This window comes from Tachysurus fulvidraco, chromosome 5 (assembly GCF_022655615.1).
Source record: "Tachysurus fulvidraco isolate hzauxx_2018 chromosome 5, HZAU_PFXX_2.0, whole genome shotgun sequence".
Lineage (NCBI taxonomy): Eukaryota > Metazoa > Chordata > Actinopteri > Siluriformes > Bagridae > Tachysurus > Tachysurus fulvidraco.
Genome location: NC_062522.1, coordinates 30,916,192 through 30,933,628, shown reverse-complemented (window position 1 = coordinate 30,933,628; position 17,437 = coordinate 30,916,192). Strand labels below are relative to the sequence as shown.

Sequence of the window (17,437 nt, the reverse complement as noted above, 5' to 3'; positions counted from 1 at the left end):
GTAATTGCAGCCACGCTGTCAGAGGTGTGCGGGGTTTGTCCGCATCATCACCGCACCGGTTTTCATCCTTATACTGAAAGAAAGAAAAGCAGACTGGATGTTCTGGGAGGAGGCGATGCGGAAACCTGATCCCGCAGCTGCCGCGCAGAGATTTAGAGGATTTAACGACATCACGCACGCAAAAGGTCTCATTAAACGGAGCCTCCTGCACGCTGCAGAAACGGAGAATAAAACACTATGAACGCAGGGATAATCACGAAGCCCTAATTTACTGTAAACATGGAGATGAGATGGAGATCCGTAAGAGCTCGTGGTTTCCAATTAACTTCAATTACAACAATTAGCACATGAAAGACTCCAAATCCTTCAGATTTAAACAAGACTTTAATTAGATTTGTTCATGAAGGCTGAAGACGTGTTACACGTTACACGTATAGGAAATGACACATGACACGCAACAGAGGAAACATTTTAGTATCCTTCTTCACAGAAAACGAGCTTCAATATACAGATGGTTAATAATTAAATAACATGGAATAAAAGATACCCTGTTGAAAAAAAAGAGTGAAAAACCCAGACTCTCATCTGTAATGTACAAGTAATGAAGAATGATGAGACATGGACATCTTTACCAAGACAGCTCATAGTGCAGGAAAAGAAATGTCCTTGTGCAGGATGTATCCAGTATTCCAAGAGCTGTCGAGCTTAAAAACTACTACGCTGCTGAAGAAACGACAGGATTTTCTACTGAGATTGAAATCCAGTCTGAAGTGCAAGCAGCAGAACAAAAATGCAGGCCTTTTTTTTCTTCTCACAGATATATCAGTCTCATAGCACACACAGGAATCCCAGCAGTTACAAAAGTGTTTACAAAAGGCAGTAAAGGGCTTGGTGGACATGTCCAACAGGAAATGGTACCAGCAAAAATCAATTATGTAAACAGAGAAAATAACAGAGCGTCAGTAAGAAAAAATTACAAGAAACTATTAATAATAATAATAATAATAATAATAATAATAATAATAATAATAATAATAATAATAATAATAATAATAAAAACTACACCCTAACCGCTGTAGGGTTGAGAATGTTACATTCAATCTTAAGTATCCAGATTTAGAAAATTATTAGGCTTAATCTAATCTGATCTAATCTAATCTAATCCCTAAATAGGGGTTAAGTTAGCACTGTCAAATGTTATGACCATAACAATTAAACACAATAGATTATTTAAGAATAAATAGATCTGGTAGGTTATTATTATTAAAAAAAAAACGTCATACAGCAACCTTTATACTATTTATAAAAATGTTCTCTTGCATAACAGAAAATTCAAAAGGCATCTTGAGACACACGAGTGCAATTTCTGACTGAACTCATCACTTAAAGGAACATTATGTAGAAATGATTAACAAAAAAAATCTACCATTTTCATAGAATAGTGTGGAAACCTGTCTTCCTGTGCTGCTTGGATTAGGATTTGCCCCTTTTTAGTCATTTTACAGACATTCGCCCCCCTTTGCCCCTTCACATCCTCATTAATCAGTATGAGAATTTCGCTGCTCATAATCTTGTTGTAACTTTCAGCTTTCAAGCAGTCGAAGATCCAAGTGTGCTTAAATGAGAAGTCATGACTTATTAATGACTTTTACTGAAACAATGGAAGGTTTTGTGAACAGGGCTGGGATTTTTTTTCCTCAAAAAACAAAACGAAACAAACAAAAAACTTATTCAAACTTTTTAACCATTAGAAACCATTATTCCCCATATTTTTTTTTTACCTAATGCACCTCAGTCATTTGATTCCTTCACTGACATGTAAAAAAGAATGTGTTCATAGACATTCCTGGAGAGCACCCAGGCATCAGGAGAGGAAACGCACACCTGCAGCGTGTGTGTGTCTGTCAGGTAGTAGAGTGGGCGCTCGAGTGGGCACTAGCAGTGGGGATTCAGGGCAGAGCAGAACTGAAGCGACATCAGCATCAGGAGAGAGAGTGTGTGTGTGTGTGTGTGTGTGTGTGTGTGTGTGTGTGTGTGTGTGTGTGTGTGTGTGTGTGTGTGTGTGAGAGAGAGAGAGAGAGAGAGAGTGTGTGTGTGTGTGTGTGTGAGTGAGTGTGTGTGTGTGTGAGAGAGAAAGAGAGAGAGAGAGAGAGAGAGAGAGAGAGAGAGAGAGAGAGAGTGCGGTGGGGCGAGAGAGGTCCGAGCTCCACACGCCACTACACATCACTTGAAACACATGGAGAACATCTTAATCAGCGCGTCCCTGCATTAAAACAAACACAAATCAGTAAACAGCAGGCCGCAGCCAAAAAGCACAAGTGTGAAAAGTCTGTTTTGGTCACTTGAGCGAAAGCCACAAATGAATGGAACCTTTGACTCTGGGCATATTTGAATCATGGGCAGCGGAGTGACCGCTTTACACCTTTAACACTTTACAGAACATATTTAAAACAAAAACTGTACTTCAGAGTGCTAAGCTAAGAAACCTTACAGTTTTCCATAACCAATGTCATTAGCTCGACTATATACAGTATAACAATATAAATATGATTAGATTTACTGCGGTGTAGAAACTCACCTTGCAAACGGAATGTATGACAAGCTGTACCTGTAACACAAATAAGAAAGTACATTTACAGTGTTTAATATAACTGTATGAAATAAACGTTTACACATTTATACATTTTATCCATTTGTAGTAACATTCAGGACTCTGAGGTTCCTGATCTCTCTTACGTTAGAGCATTCATTCATTCATTCATTCACTTTCTACCGCTTATCCGAACTTCTCGGGTCACGGGGAGCCTGTGCCTCTCAGGCGTCATCGGGCATTAAGGCAGGATACACCCTGGACGAAGTTCCAACCCATCACAGGGCACACACACTCTCGTTCACTACGGACAATTTTCCAGAGATGCCAATCAACCAACCATGCACGTCTTTGGACCGGGGGAGGAAACCGGAGTACCCGGAGGAAACCCCCAAGGAACGGGGAGAACATGCAAACTCCAAACACAGAAGGCGGAGGCGGGAATCGAACCCCGACCCTGGAGGTGTGAGGCGAATGTGCTAACCACTAACAATTGCTCCCTCGCTAGCCTCTTTAACATAACACGATAAAACAGTGCAGCTTGTCATGTTAGCGAGAACCCGGAAATCATACAATTCTCCATCCTAAAGACTTTCTTTCAGAGTGACTGACCGCTCCACTGCACCGACACCGGAGACTCCTTCAATAACCGTTCAATAAACATCTGACAGAAAGCTTGATCAGATTGTCTGTTTATCGTTTTTAATGTTTATTATTAGTATCAGATCCCCATCATACAAGTCCCTGTCAAATGTATGTTCCTATAGAAACCAAAACGCAGCATGTAGAACCGGAGCATTAATATAAACCTGTGAATTGAATTACAGACGTCACTGTTAAAAAAAACATCATACGTCTGATTTCTTTACATCTCTGCTTCGCAAAGAGATGCTGTGTTTCATTGTTAATAAACAAACAAACATAATTTAACTCTACAGAGAGAACAAAGCCCACAACAACCGCCGCACGCTCGCTCCCTCACATAAACAAATCTGGCAGCGAGCTGGAGAAATAATTGCCTTTTTGGTTTGTTTTTTGTAAATAAAAATCACTATTTCATTTTGTTGCCAGAAGAGAGCAAGCCAGCGTATGTGCTCCGTCCAAGTCAACAGTCAGGAAAATGTCACACGTTTATGCTGAACGTTTTTATCAACACGGCAGCTGTGAATTGAGTAAGTGGTCCACTCACCAAGTTAAAGCCAGGAACTGGAGGATGCAGAAAAGCACGACGAGGCCTGGGATTTTCCACTGAAGGGATCGAGATGGAGCGCAGGGTGTTAACTCGTTTTCCCAAATGAATACTCCGTAAACATAAGACTTAGGTATGTGCTGATAATCGTTTCTACATCACAATAAGACTTAGGTATGTGCTGATAATCGTTTCTACATCACAATAGTTGTAACACTTAAAAACAACGGCGATCCCTAATGAGCTCATTTAGTTTATTCAGCAGGCAGCGTTTTCGCGCAGCCTTCGTATTCCCTGGATCACGTGTGTCTCGAAAGACAAGAACTGCATGTAACTGCATTTGAGATACAGAATGCAGGAAAATTCTGTAACTGAAATAAATAATATTGCAATAATTTATCACGGTGTGAGGAAGTAAGGAATTCAGCACATAGCTAATGCATAGAAATGTTCATATGTGTGAAAAACAAAAAATATTTCTAGAATATATACTGTAACATATTTTACAGAATATATATTCCAAATGAATGCCATAATTACCCAGAATGCAGAGCAAAGTGTCAACACGAGGCATGTCTGCAAAATGAAAGGCCAAAATTATTCCTTTATATATTGTACAAAGTATATTGTAAAAAAAAAACCCAACATGGAGAGAATTAATACAGAATTCATTTGCCTTTATACGGACAGCAATTCTATGTACGTACGTGTGTGTGTGTGTGTGTGTGTGTGTGTGTGTGTGTGTGTGTGTGTGTGTGTGTGTGTGTGCTCACAATCATGACGGCTGTTGCCAGCGCTCTCGTCTTGTCAAACATCTTTTTCAGCTGCTTCAACGGACCCATCAAGAAAGTCGTGCTAGAACGCAAACAAAATGCAGCCGAGCTTCAGAACACGGCTGGTATCGAATATTCATGTATGCTGTGATAAATCCTACCTTAGGAGAGAGGCGATGTTTCCAAAGGTGTAAAAGACGGCGAACAAGATGATTCCTTTTCTAGGAACCCAGAGCAAACACGATCCCTGGATATTTCCAGAGACAGGCATTCATTTGATGATATTCAAAGTGAATAATCACAACGGGATGTGAAGTTATAGATGTAGTACACTCTATAGGTATGTAGTGAGTGTGTGTGTGTGTGTGTGTGTGTGTGTGTGTGTGTGTGTATTCCGTAAGTACAGTACTCTCCAAGTTTCTGGGACCCTCATTTATTTTTTTGACTTTTATTTTATGAATTCTACATTCTTGAGTCTGTACAAAAACATTTCTCATTTCCAAAAAATATTTTTTTTAAATATAAACCTCAGTACGTCAGTAAAGACAAATATAAGTTGAGACTAGATCAAATATTGAACTTGTTCAGTTTATTAATCTTATATAGGCACAATTTAATTATTTAATCTTTCATCATTTTATCTTTGCAAAACGTCCAGATTTGATGCAACCATATAAACATCCAGAGAAGCACAACATTTCAGACAGAAGTCTTTCATTAGCCTTTCGATTTTTAACTCCACCTCCTTTTACTAATGATTTGTTTGCGTCACAGACAGTATGACATGATAACAGTATCTGCCCCATGTATTATTCAATATAGAACAACATTAAACTGAGTCGACTTACCAGGATGGAACAGGTGACTCCTAAAACAAAGCAAGCAATAAAAGCCTTGACACGTGTTCCCCATCCCAGCGTGATCGCCTCATCAGCTCCCTATAGAACAAGAAATGTGCTTAGATATAAGAAAAACACACAAACAGCACAATACAATATCAATAAAATACTTTTTCCATCACATTTTACTTTCAACCACTGAACCACTTTGTTCAAACGTTGCTGTAGTTTCCCTGAAGTCTTAATGACTCTCAAAGATGATTCATGTACACAGACAACGAGACAACACGAGTTCAAAGGTCACAGATAAAATATAATAATAACAATACAAAATACATCATAAAACGTGCAGACCGAATAGAATAAAAGTAATTCTAAAAAATAAATAAATAAAAACAAACAAACAAACAAAAATAAATAAATAGAAATAAAAATAAAAAATTACAAAAACAAACAAAATAAATAAATACAATAATTAATTAATAAGGAACAGAAATAAAATAATAATAAATAAATTCATGTATAATACAAAAAAAGAATAAAAGGTCCAGTGATTAAAATAATATGCAAAATAACAACTAATAAATAAAAACAAGTTAGGTAAAAATGAATGCTAATTATTTGTTGAATTAAGGCTTTTTATATATCTAATTATCTTGATGTATGATTTATTTAATTCTAATAAAATCTGATTATGGTGTAGAGTTTAAAGTGCAGTCAATGAAAGGCCTCTCATTAGGGCATCTTTCTAAATGTCCTGCGCATGTAACAACTTTAAACCTTCACAAATCATTTATAAACAAAACCCAGACATTATTGACAAGTTTTGACAAGTTAACGACTACTAGTTAAACTAGTAAACAAGTGACAGATGGGTAGAAACTACACGGCCTGTGAGAAATTAAATGTGAAATAAAATAAAGTGTCAATTATTTCTCCTTTGGTACCTGCAGCACGTTCAGATCATCATTTCCGTCCTGTCCGCTTAGAACTTTCTTTAATTTATCCATCAAATAATCTTATATATAAATAAACAGCTCAATGTAAACAACTTCTCCAATACAACTAGCTTCTCTCCTTCCTGTTTGAACAAGCAACAGGTGAACGAGACAAGGACTTCCGCCTGGAGCCACGGCAACGGATTGAGTGACGTCATTACGTACGCGCCATGAAGTTCTAGCTTAACTCAGAAACATTCGAGTACTTGAAATATGTAGAAATAATTAAAGTTAGAAATGACACCGTGTGTCTGTGAAAATGTTTTTTTTGCAAAGTGCAAAATTAAAAAACATTTTTTAAGTGCTTATATAAAAAAGATTAAAAACAGGTTTATATAAAATATATTATATAATAATAATAATGTATTATAAATACATTATTTTATACAATAATTTAGATTTTTATATTTATACAATAAAGTAGAGAAATTTATACAATAAAGTAGAGAAAAAAGTGTTGCACATTCAATGTCTTATTATTTTTTAATTATTTTAAAATTTAAAATAATTTTTTAAAAAGCATTTTAAAATTTTAAATCCATTATTTAAATAATTTTAAAATTTAAAATCAAAATTTTAAATGATCTAAAAAATGTTAAATCAATTTTTTAAATCATTCTAAATTTTTTAAATCAAATGTGTACAGGCTAAATGATTAAATATATAATAAAATATATTGTTTATTGTTTATTCATTTTAATAAATTGATATTCATTCGATAACTTAATATTAAAATGATTCATGCAAAAAAAATCTTATCTCATATCTTGTACATGTTTTGTTTAGAATTTATTTGATGAAATAAAAAATATATAGAAATAGTCTAGATTACATATAAATTCATAGAAATAATATTAATGCAATATTCACTTCCTGGCTGACTGAAAAAAGTCCCTAAACCTCATTATTATTTAAAAACAGATTATTATATGCATATAATCCATCTGTTGAAATATCAGATAATACCTAACACCTTAAAAATGTAGATTCCATATTGTTTACATGCTTGCACAAAAAAGAAAAAGAAAAAGGAGTGTTTTATGAGTCTATGATATTTGGTGTTTTTAATACAGCAAGTTCATAATCATGTATAGACTTGAGCAAGATTCAACATAACTTTATACAGAATAGATTTTCCTTTACATTATTTGTTCAAACAGCACAATATTTGGGCCTGAACCCGCAGGCACACTTTTACACACAGATGTTTTATTGACGTTCATTTTGAATGGCAAGAAATAGACAGGATATGAAAATGATGAATTCAATGAAATGTGTCCTCATTTTGAATCAACACTTTTGAAACGTCTGCAGTCTGGACCTGTCGATGGCTCCTCAAATCTTGATTGAAATCCACTTATCTCTGGACCTTTATTGTGACCGATTTATATGTAGCAGTGAAGCATTAGGGCACTTTTAAGGTAGAGAGTTAGAGTGGATAAAGCAATAAAGCGCCGCTGCATCGCTCTCTTTTGATTAACATGACGTGAGGGATAAAAAAAATCTTACAGCCAATGTCAGTTAACCAAATGGTGAGAAAATCTAACAGACTGGATTGGATCAAGACAAATCGATGTATTACTTTGCTGAAAATTAATTCAGAAATTTTAATTTCACTGAAAATAAAACTAAACTAAACTAATTGCTTATTCTCAAAAAGTCGATAAAAAAAGCGATATACTTTTCAGTATATTCTTTAGTATAACAGGCTGGTAATATGTCAATAGTATGTCAAGTCTGGTCAAATTTTATTATTTTATTATTGTTTTATTATTATTGCATATTTATGTTTAAATCCATATAAATTTGTAGGGAACCCATGACAAAAAAGTCTTTCTGTACAATTTCCTATCTTTGTTAAAATGCAGAAGTCTCCTACTTCACTGCGGAAGCTGCGTGAACAGAACAATTCCCAGACGGTTGCTCATCTTCTACACAAATCACCATGACAAATAAGACACACCTCAGTCAAATCCTGCTCAAGTTCATGCTCCTTTTTTCTCACGTACAGTATATAAATACCTACACCTATATTGATCACATACCAGCAACACACCAATAGAGCTTAGTAAACAGAGTTCTGATTCTTCATTGAGTCAAATAAGGACTCAAATTGTGTAAGTTTGGGATGGCAGATGATGGACAAGGTTTAGATTCATTCTTCACATCCACATTTTAGTCAAGCTGATAGTGAGGAACCTTCCTCGCTTCACCGTCTTTAAGCCGATGCCTCGTGCTGACCGGACTCGGAACCATGGTGGTCGTGTGCACATGAGTCAATTGAGTCAAATGAGTCAAATTCATAGTGCTAAGCTGAACCTGAGGGACACAAGGGAACACAACGATTATATTAAATAATCCAAGTTTAAAATCAAACTATTGGTAATCTGTGATATTTTAAATTCTTACTTTAATTTAAATACTTCATTAAATACTTCAACAGGTTAACCAAGACTAAAACCGGTGTTTAATGATTCCTGAAAAGTTTTTTTTTTTAAATCATGGATTAAGTTTTAATTTAACTGGAGAAATAGATAAACATTAAAACTATTCTTTTTTTTTTTTTTTTGCTGTTGAGGTAAATACAATCTGGTACAAGTTACACATAAAATTCTGCATATTATAGGACAATAAAGTCAATAAATCTGAGTTTGCTACAGTATTTATAAAACAGTATAAACAGGAGTCCACTAAGAGCACTGTGTTTATTCTGAGGATGAGTGCCTTAATTTGCGTTTTGATTAGTTACTATAGAGTATAAACTGTTCTATTGTAAACAGCCAGAAATTTATTCTGCTGCCTGGTTGATAACATAATGTCATTTCTGAGGTTTAATGAATGGAGAAACATTTGTTTGAACCGTTATTATTGAATAAGCTTTTCTTTCATCTCATGTTTGGACATAAATATAATATAATTATAATATAATATAATTATTTATTTGTTTGTTTGTTTATTTATTTAGGTAGGTAGGTAGGTAGGTAGATAGATAGATAGATAGATAGATAGATAGATAGATAGATAGATAGATAGATAGACAGACAGACAGATAGAATATATCTACTATACCGCTTTTCCTCTCCGTCTCCAAATCCTTTTCTCTCGTTCTAATCCTCTTCATTCTATTGCTCTCCCACTATCCTTCCTCAGTGAAAAGGTCTTCCTCTTTCTTCATGTTTCTTCAGAAATACTTCTAGACTTCCCAGATTTCCTCAAACTGGTGTAAGAAGTGCAAGGTAGAGGAACAGGAGGGTCACACAGACATTTAACCCCTTGTATCCGGGGTGCTTTCATTACACTGTGTAATGAGATCCTCCTGGCTCTCCTCAACCATCTGTCTACTGTGTGGCTCTAAGCCTAATGCAGCAGCGTCACACGGTGCACAGGAACAGTGCAGGTTCAACTGGCTACCTGTGAATCCCTAAATAATCTATGTGTCAGGAAGAGGTGGGAAGAGGAGAGAAGGGTGAGAAGGGGAGGGAGAAAGTCTTGAGAAATTCCTTTTTTCCGTAAACTGTACAGTCATGTACAAGATATATGAAAATATAAATGCTAAAGATAGGTATAAATATTAAAGCAGGTCTTTATGGAAAAGTGCATCAGTTTTCTCTCCTGTTTTCAGTGTTTTGTATTGAGTCCAATTACAATCTCACAGAATTCGTTTCTCGAAATCCCGACAAAGTCGGCGCAGATGATATTGAGGGATGTTTTCAGGGAACCAGGGTGCTGCTTTCTGACCCAGTCCATTAGAACAGTGTAGGCTTGGAGCGTCATGCTCTTCATAGACTGTGTGAGATGACAGAGGACGTATCTGGTATCTTCAGTGAGGTTTAAACCGGCCATAAAGAAACCATCTGAAGAAAAAACATTATACAAATAATTAGTGTTGGTGAAATCAAAGGACAAAGCAACCTACAGACACTTAGATACTGATGAATTAAGACTATTAATAATATGTAATAATACCTTACCTGGTCTTCCTGTGTCCTTCTTATGCTCAAGATATGAAATGACGAGGTTTGGGTCCGACTCGTTGGCCCACCAGTAATCCCATGCTGGCCAAAGTTCCTCAAACTCAGACCCAGACGGATCAGCATAGGAGACAATCACCTGATAACCGAAAGTCCAACATGTTCTCAGAGAAGGCGTTTCCTAAGACACGGCAAACAGCAAAGTGAGGAGACACGTGACAACATGTCGTACTTTACTTATAAATAATATACAGCTGCTTACTGATTTGGGGCAGAGTTTCTTGCCAAAGAGTTGTATCAAAAAGTTAATGAGGTTGTTGTGCTGCGCAGGAGTTACATCTTCAAAATGAGACAGAGCGATGATCAGGACTTCGTTAGTGTGACACACTAACCAGTCAGCGACTTCAGTGAGCGCCTCCTGGAGAGACATGATTTATCACAGAGTTAGAGGTAAAGCACTCGGGCTTCTGGTGTGACAGAAAAATAATCAACACCTTCTGAGTTCTGAGGAATTATGGGTAATGAGGATGTTCACCTTCACAGTAAGGAGAGAGTATATTCCATGAGCAAAATAAAACATCCTGCTCAAATCTTCTTTCTTGTGGGCAATCCTTAAGTCGAGAAACCGAATTCCGGAGTCCAGCTGGCTGCAAATTGACAGCTCCTAAAAAAAGGAAGAAAAAAAAAAGAAAAGCGGTGCATTTTATGTGCCTCGTGGCTGGGGTGCTACCATCGAGGTTAAAAGGCTATAGTGTTCACCTAAGAAGCTGCATGTGGTGTCAAACTTTTGAAAGTACACTTTATTTCTTTATTTTTACTTTCTTTCCACAAGCCATCAGACTCCTTATTAACTGAACTGTACCCAGCACAATACACACGCACACGCACACACACACACACACACACACACACACACAATCAACTGTATGGACTGCAATGACCCACACCAAATACACACTCTTCCAATTTAAATCCATGTCTACAGCACCATCATATTAAACTGATTACATGCTGTTTTGCACACTGTTTCTGCTATTTGCACATGCTGTCTTTTACATTTCAGTCGATTGCTGTTTTGCACAATACTTTACAATACCTCATACTGTATAACTGCTGCTATAATACTAATGTGTTCATTCCAGTATTACTGCACACGTAATATTGTTTGGACATACAGTATATACACTGTTTTTGTGTATTGTCTTTTGTGAAATGTCTCGTATTTGTTGTCCTGCACTGTCTTTTTGTTTTGTCTCACACCGTGTATACCAGGTTGTACAGATGCACCTTATGTACCTAGGACTAACTTACTTAGTCCTTAGCTCTGTCTTTGTTCTATATAGCACCCTGGTCCTGGAGAAACATTGTCTCATTTCACTGTGTATTGCAAAAGCTATATATGGTATAAATGACAAGCAAAATACAGTTTGGTATACACATTTTACCTGAGTGGTGGCCCACTTCTTTATACACGGCCGAATGACACAGGGTACGACGTGGTCCAGCACGGTGAGTATCCAGGGCTCTGAACTCAGGACCGGACTGTTGCTGTCCAGACAGTATGTCATGGTATCATGACTACCTGCAATAATAAAGCTTCACGTTTAAAACCATTAACAACAAACAAACAGGATGATGGTGGATCATGATGATGTTTTCAATACCAGGTATGGTAAGATCCCATAGAGGAACATCAAGGAGTTCTGAAGGAAGCTGTGACATCCAGTCTGCACATCTGGAACAAGGCTGAGATCTCCAAACATCAGACATGCTTTAATTCACACACCAAATGATTGTTTGGAGTATAATCCCGCGCTGTGTGTGTGTGTGTGTGTGTGTGTGTGTGTGTGTGTGTGTGTGTGTGTGTGTGTGTGTGTGTGTGTGTGTGTGTGTGTGTGTGTGTGTGTGTGTGTGTGTGTGTGTGTGTGTGTGTTACCCGGAAGGAGAAAGCTACACAGCAGCGCAGTCACATGAACTTCTACTTCCTTAAACACACTGAAGTTTGCGCGCAATCCCGTATAATCGCGCAGTTATTTTGTCAACGCAACTGTGATATTCCTAAACATGTATTTAGAAAATTTCCCCTGAAATCACAATACACTTAAACCAAAGCAACAAGGACATCCATTACACCGTTATTAAAGCTGAATGCATGCGTTAAAACCCACGCACGACTTTTTCCGTTGTTGTTGGGACTTTTTCCGTTGTTGCAACATGTTCATAAAGTAAAAGGATGATCAAATTTGTGTTTGGATAATGATTTTATCATCACCCGGATTGTAAAAAGGGTCAGAAAGAGACAGCATGCGCACGTGCGCTGGTGCTGATGTTGTCCTTTATCCTGGTGACAAATTAATCCACAAAATATAAAACAGAAATAATCAGTGAACTGAGAACTGAAAGACTGGGGTATTTACTTTTAATTTTTTTGCTTATTTAATTAAATCTATTTCACCAAACAGCCAACAATGATTAAGGTTGATGCATGTACTCATCTGTTAATGTTTAATACCCTGGAAATGATTCACCAGATGACCAAATAGAAATAATAAAAAAATGGTATACATCAACAATATGAAAATATAAAATGATTAAAAACAACTTAGAGGAGGCATGTTGGCACAGATAGTGTTGCAAATTCACATCTTGAGGGTCTGCGATTCCTCATTCCAGAGCTCAGAGAGGTTTATCGATGTCCATGATTTCCTCTGGGTTCTCCGGTTTCCACCCAACTTCCAAAAACAACAGTGAACCATACACAAGGTGTTCCTGCCTTGTGTGCGTTCCAGTGTTCCCAGTATAACGGGATAAAAACAGAGTCAGGATAGTGGGATAGGATTCATTACTTAAGATGCATGAATGAAAAGAACATGGGCTACATGGAACATTTAAATGAAGGGTATAAACTTTTTAGATGCACATGATGTTAAACTCATTTTCTTGTCATAAGTCATCAGGATTTTTTTTATCATCGCAACAGCAGATGTGTTAGTTCTCATTACATCCATTAATTATTTTAATTATTATATTATTCACTTCAATTATGTCAAGCATTGTTGCCAATTGATTTCGTCACAAAGCCCTTGATTCTGAAGTCCTGACCGAGATGTCATGATGGACCACAAAAAGCTGCTTAATTCAGTCTCGTGATTTCAGATCATTATTAAATCAATATGTCAATGCAGAACTGTCAAGCGGACACAATCACCACAATCCCGTGTGTGTATTTCACCAAATGCAGAGATTCTCTGGTGCTTTAACCGGAAAATGAATTTGGAGGAATTCCCTTTACTCCTAAGCCAGAGACCTGAAGAAAACAAAACATATTAAACCAAATATATAATGTACGTTTGCACATGTACGTCAATGCCCACATGATGCAACGTCATGATGCTACGTTACACACTGGCTTTATTTTAAGGCAAGGTTTTAAAAAGCAGGATGGTAAACAAGCAAACAAGCACTAGATAATGTATGGTGTGGTGTCTTATTTTCTGTAAATAAGACGTTTATTTAGTCTTTATTAAAGGTTTCGAAAGCTTTGCCACTTTCCCACTACATAAAAGTGTTCCACGATATTAAACGTAACTAGATATGGATAAAAAGTACTGTACAGTACGTGGTGTTCGTTAATGTATATAAAACTGCAGTGGTGTAAGACCAGGAAACTTGTACCACAAGATTATAATCCCTACCTTAAAAATGCAGCCGGCTTGGGGCTGTTTGGTGAGCGATTCCTCGTCCATGCCTTTACACGCAGAGGTGACGTAGAGATCTGTGTAATCTTTGCCTCCAAAACAACAGGAGGTGATTTTAGCAACTGGCATTTTCACCGTTTGAAGCCTGGTCCCTAAAATGAGGAACATTATTTGAGAAGAACTTAAAAGTGAAACAGGAGATTAACAGAAAAGGAACGTACCGATGTATACACACCTGTCAGAGGGTCGATACGCAGAACTCTGCCCCCATTGTAGCAGGCCAGCCATAGTTTCCCTTCCGCATCAATGCACATGCCATCAGGAATACCTTCATCTTTCTCAAGTCTGTACACCATTCTGCGATTAGCTTAATACAAATACACACGCATTTACGTTATTACGTGCCGGTAATCAGTTTGAAGGTTTTGTGGGTTTTGTCTGAATTGGGAAAAGTCAATATAAGATAAAATCTGAGTGAAGAAGAAAAAACTGCTGATGTAAAAAAAAATGCTGAATGTAAATAAATGTAAATAGGAAAAAAGGTAACGTATTGTATGTATTTAGTCTATGGCTCCATCTTGAGCAACATAAAATATCTTGAAGGATAAACAAGAAATTTTGATGTGTTTGAAACAAAACATGTAAATATATCAATTAATAAATATTTTTTTACTTGGTATATTAAGCTATTCTATTTTTTTTCCTTTAAAGCTAAATATAATAAAGTGACACTGTTTGGTGATGACAATAAAATTGAATTCTGTGTATTATATAATCCTGGACAGATATATGATTATAAACATAAATAATCTAAATTATCACTGTTTTTTTTTTGTTTGTTTGTTTTCTTAAGCAGCCCTCCTAAGAAGCTCACCTACTCCTCCGGTGTGTATATCGTAATCGAAGGCCTCCACCATGTACGTCAGACTGTCTACATAGTAGAAGAAGCGGTGATCTGGAGACCAGTCCAAACCGTTAGAGAGGTCCACCTGGTCAAAGTGTTTGATGACGGAGTGATCGGGGAGCAGGCTATACAGCGAGCCCTGTTTCCTCTCCAGCTCAGCAGGACGCACCTCAACCGCCATGGTGCCTGACAATCAGGAAATGGCACACAGGAGTGTGCACTTAATTTAGTGTGGGATCGAACAAACAGCATTGTGGAGTGAGTACACTTTATACTAAGTGTGTGATAGAGATTCGCATGGTGTGTTTGCAACGTAATTTGGAGTGCAGTAAGGGGCAACATGTACTTGTGTTAAGTGGGTAGCGTAATAGTTTGTTGTCTGATCTGAAATGTGACATGCTGCGCTTATTCGAGTATGTGAAAAGGGTAGGGTACTTACAAACCTTCTTTCATCAGAACCCTCATACATCTAGTAGATATTAATGTACATGGACTATATAGGGCGCAAACCACACAAAACACCAGCTATCAGAAATGTCCAGGGCTCTTAATACATGCAGAAACACTGTGTGTAGGACAATGTTTGTATATCTCATTAGTAAATGTTGTGTATACCTCATTGTAATATGTATGACGCAAATAATGAATAGGTTACTTTCATTGGGGTATAAAATATTCTCCCTGTGTTCCTCAGGGTTCTCTGGTTTCCTCCCAGCTGACAAAAAACATGCAGGTAAATGGACTGGTGACTTTAAAATTACGTTAATATTTGATTGTGAACATGTGTGTGTGTGTGTGTGAAAGTGTTTGCGTGTGTGTGTGTGTGTGTGCATAGAGCACAGTCATAGACAGGGTGTTATTGAGATCTACCAGATCTACCAGATCTACCAGATCTACCAGAATCCTGACCAAGTGTTTACTGAAGAGTCTCTTACACACCTGCAAAAAACCTGCCGGCAGGATCCACCTTCCCATCATTAAAGCGGGTGTTGGTCTTCTCTGTGTCCACTTTAGTGATGGTCGTGATGGCTCGCTTCTCCCAGTCTACAGCAGCAAAGCGCGTCCCCTCTCCGATCACATACCCTCCAGACCTCCGAGGAACGACGCAGCCCACGTACGACTCTGCGGCAATAATAAAGATAATGGAAGACGGCGACGTCTTTATAGACCTTACATCAGATATTAATCAGGTGTCAGGTTCATAACCATGAGTTATATAAAAAGTGAGATCCAGGTCATTAATTAAACGGTCAATATTTTTTATTTCAAATAATTTATTCAAAATGGTATTATACTAGTTTCAAGCCACTGTCTCAGAGCAAGTGTATGCATTAACTGGAAAAAAATAAACAGTTTAAAAACCTTTCATAGTTTCTTGGGACTGGGATTTGCCTTTTGTCATTCATATTGTATGTTATAATGTATAGTGGAGTGAATTCTGAAGATTGAATAAGTGAACACAGATTTCCGATTTAATGCAGACACGGAAGCTGAATAATATTAATATTAACGCAGGAATGGTTGCTACGGTATATTGGGTTAATTCACACAAATATTCAGCAAAGTTCATTTTATTCATTCAACTTATTTTAGTATAAATATTAATGTAAATAATTATAGAAAAAAATAAATTATTTAATATTAATTTTTATTTTATTTACTACTTTTATGTAGCTAAATTATTTACTTAACTATAAAAAAAACAACAACATTGTAAGCCAGCATTGATTACTTAATAGTCTTAATACAAAGTTTTATTGATATCTGATTGGCTCACCTGTACACATACTGTCTATCTGATTGGTCAGTGAGTTCCACCTGTTGATCTTTGGGCCATAGATGTCAACATATAACAGACAGCCATCTTTCTCCTCCCAGACTGGACCTTCTCCAATCTCATTCTGCTCCTTCACCACACACTCGACTTTAAGGGTTGCCATATCCTCTAAAAAAGGTGAAATGATTGTGTAAGCAGGTTAAAGAACTAAAAGAAAGGAAGGAGGTTAGACGGAAGGGATTGACTTGTTTCCCTCTTGAGTTTAAACAAAACAACAACTTTGACATAATACAGAATAAACAGCGGGGGGGGGGGTTTGGTCACGTGACTGCAGTTTAACTCAAATTAAACGTCAATAAAGTTTTGCGTTCGACTAACATTTATGAATTGTAGTAGTTTTTTGCGTTACTCACCACAGCAGCAGGTGTAAAAAGGCTGTTCGTTGTTGTCCAGTCGATGTTAAAAAATGTCTGTGAGTCTCTGGGTTTGTTTGTATGACTGCTGTAAAGTTTGTCGATGAACACGTGACGCGACGGTGAGACGAGCGCCATCTGCTGGTAGCTCAGAAAAACTGCAGCGTTCATAAAATGCTGAGAAATGACTGAACCTGAACAGGAAGATCTTAATAATAATAATAATAATAATAATAATAATAATAATAATAATAATAATAATAATAGATTGTGATAATACTAATA

The 17,437-nt window shown here is 36.9% G+C and overlaps 3 protein-coding genes across 4 annotated transcripts; all 3 read right to left on the bottom strand.

Moving 5' to 3' along the window:
* Nucleotides 1-365: 365 nt before the first annotated feature.
* On the bottom strand, nucleotides 366-6,521 carry sft2d2b (SFT2 domain containing 2b). Its single transcript, XM_027160121.2, has 8 exons — nucleotides 6,339-6,521; nucleotides 5,401-5,490; nucleotides 4,714-4,799; nucleotides 4,553-4,634; nucleotides 4,320-4,355; nucleotides 3,780-3,838; nucleotides 2,579-2,608; nucleotides 366-2,263 (listed from the first exon to the last, which is right to left on the bottom strand). Exons 1-8 carry the CDS (start codon nucleotides 6,399-6,401, stop codon nucleotides 2,224-2,226), a joined length of 486 nt encoding a protein of 161 aa, XP_027015922.1. The 5' UTR covers nucleotides 6,402-6,521; the 3' UTR covers nucleotides 366-2,223.
* A 902-nt stretch (nucleotides 6,522-7,423) lies between these two features.
* On the bottom strand, nucleotides 7,424-12,241 carry LOC113651233 (PI-PLC X domain-containing protein 1-like). 2 transcript variants are annotated; one of them, XM_047814133.1, is made up of 7 exons: nucleotides 12,025-12,241; nucleotides 11,806-11,942; nucleotides 10,896-11,024; nucleotides 10,623-10,778; nucleotides 10,361-10,499; nucleotides 9,459-10,243; nucleotides 7,424-8,708 (listed from the first exon to the last, which is right to left on the bottom strand). In XM_047814133.1, exons 1-6 carry the CDS (start codon nucleotides 12,128-12,130, stop codon nucleotides 10,008-10,010), a joined length of 903 nt encoding a protein of 300 aa, XP_047670089.1. In that variant the 5' UTR covers nucleotides 12,131-12,241; the 3' UTR covers nucleotides 7,424-8,708; nucleotides 9,459-10,007. The 2 variants fall into 2 exon arrangements, with proteins under 2 accessions (XP_047670089.1, XP_027015814.2); XM_027160013.2 differs by having other exon boundaries at nucleotides 10,361-10,541; nucleotides 12,025-12,239.
* Nucleotides 12,242-12,757: 516 nt separating this feature from the next.
* On the bottom strand, nucleotides 12,758-17,314 carry rgn (regucalcin). The gene is made up of 7 exons (XM_027160014.2): nucleotides 17,153-17,314; nucleotides 16,740-16,907; nucleotides 15,902-16,084; nucleotides 14,933-15,148; nucleotides 14,294-14,425; nucleotides 14,056-14,210; nucleotides 12,758-13,667 (listed from the first exon to the last, which is right to left on the bottom strand). The coding sequence occupies exons 2-7, from the start codon at nucleotides 16,900-16,902 to the stop codon at nucleotides 13,617-13,619; spliced, it is 900 nt and encodes a 299-aa protein (XP_027015815.1). The 5' UTR covers nucleotides 16,903-16,907; nucleotides 17,153-17,314; the 3' UTR covers nucleotides 12,758-13,616.
* Nucleotides 17,315-17,437: the final 123 nt, after the last annotated feature.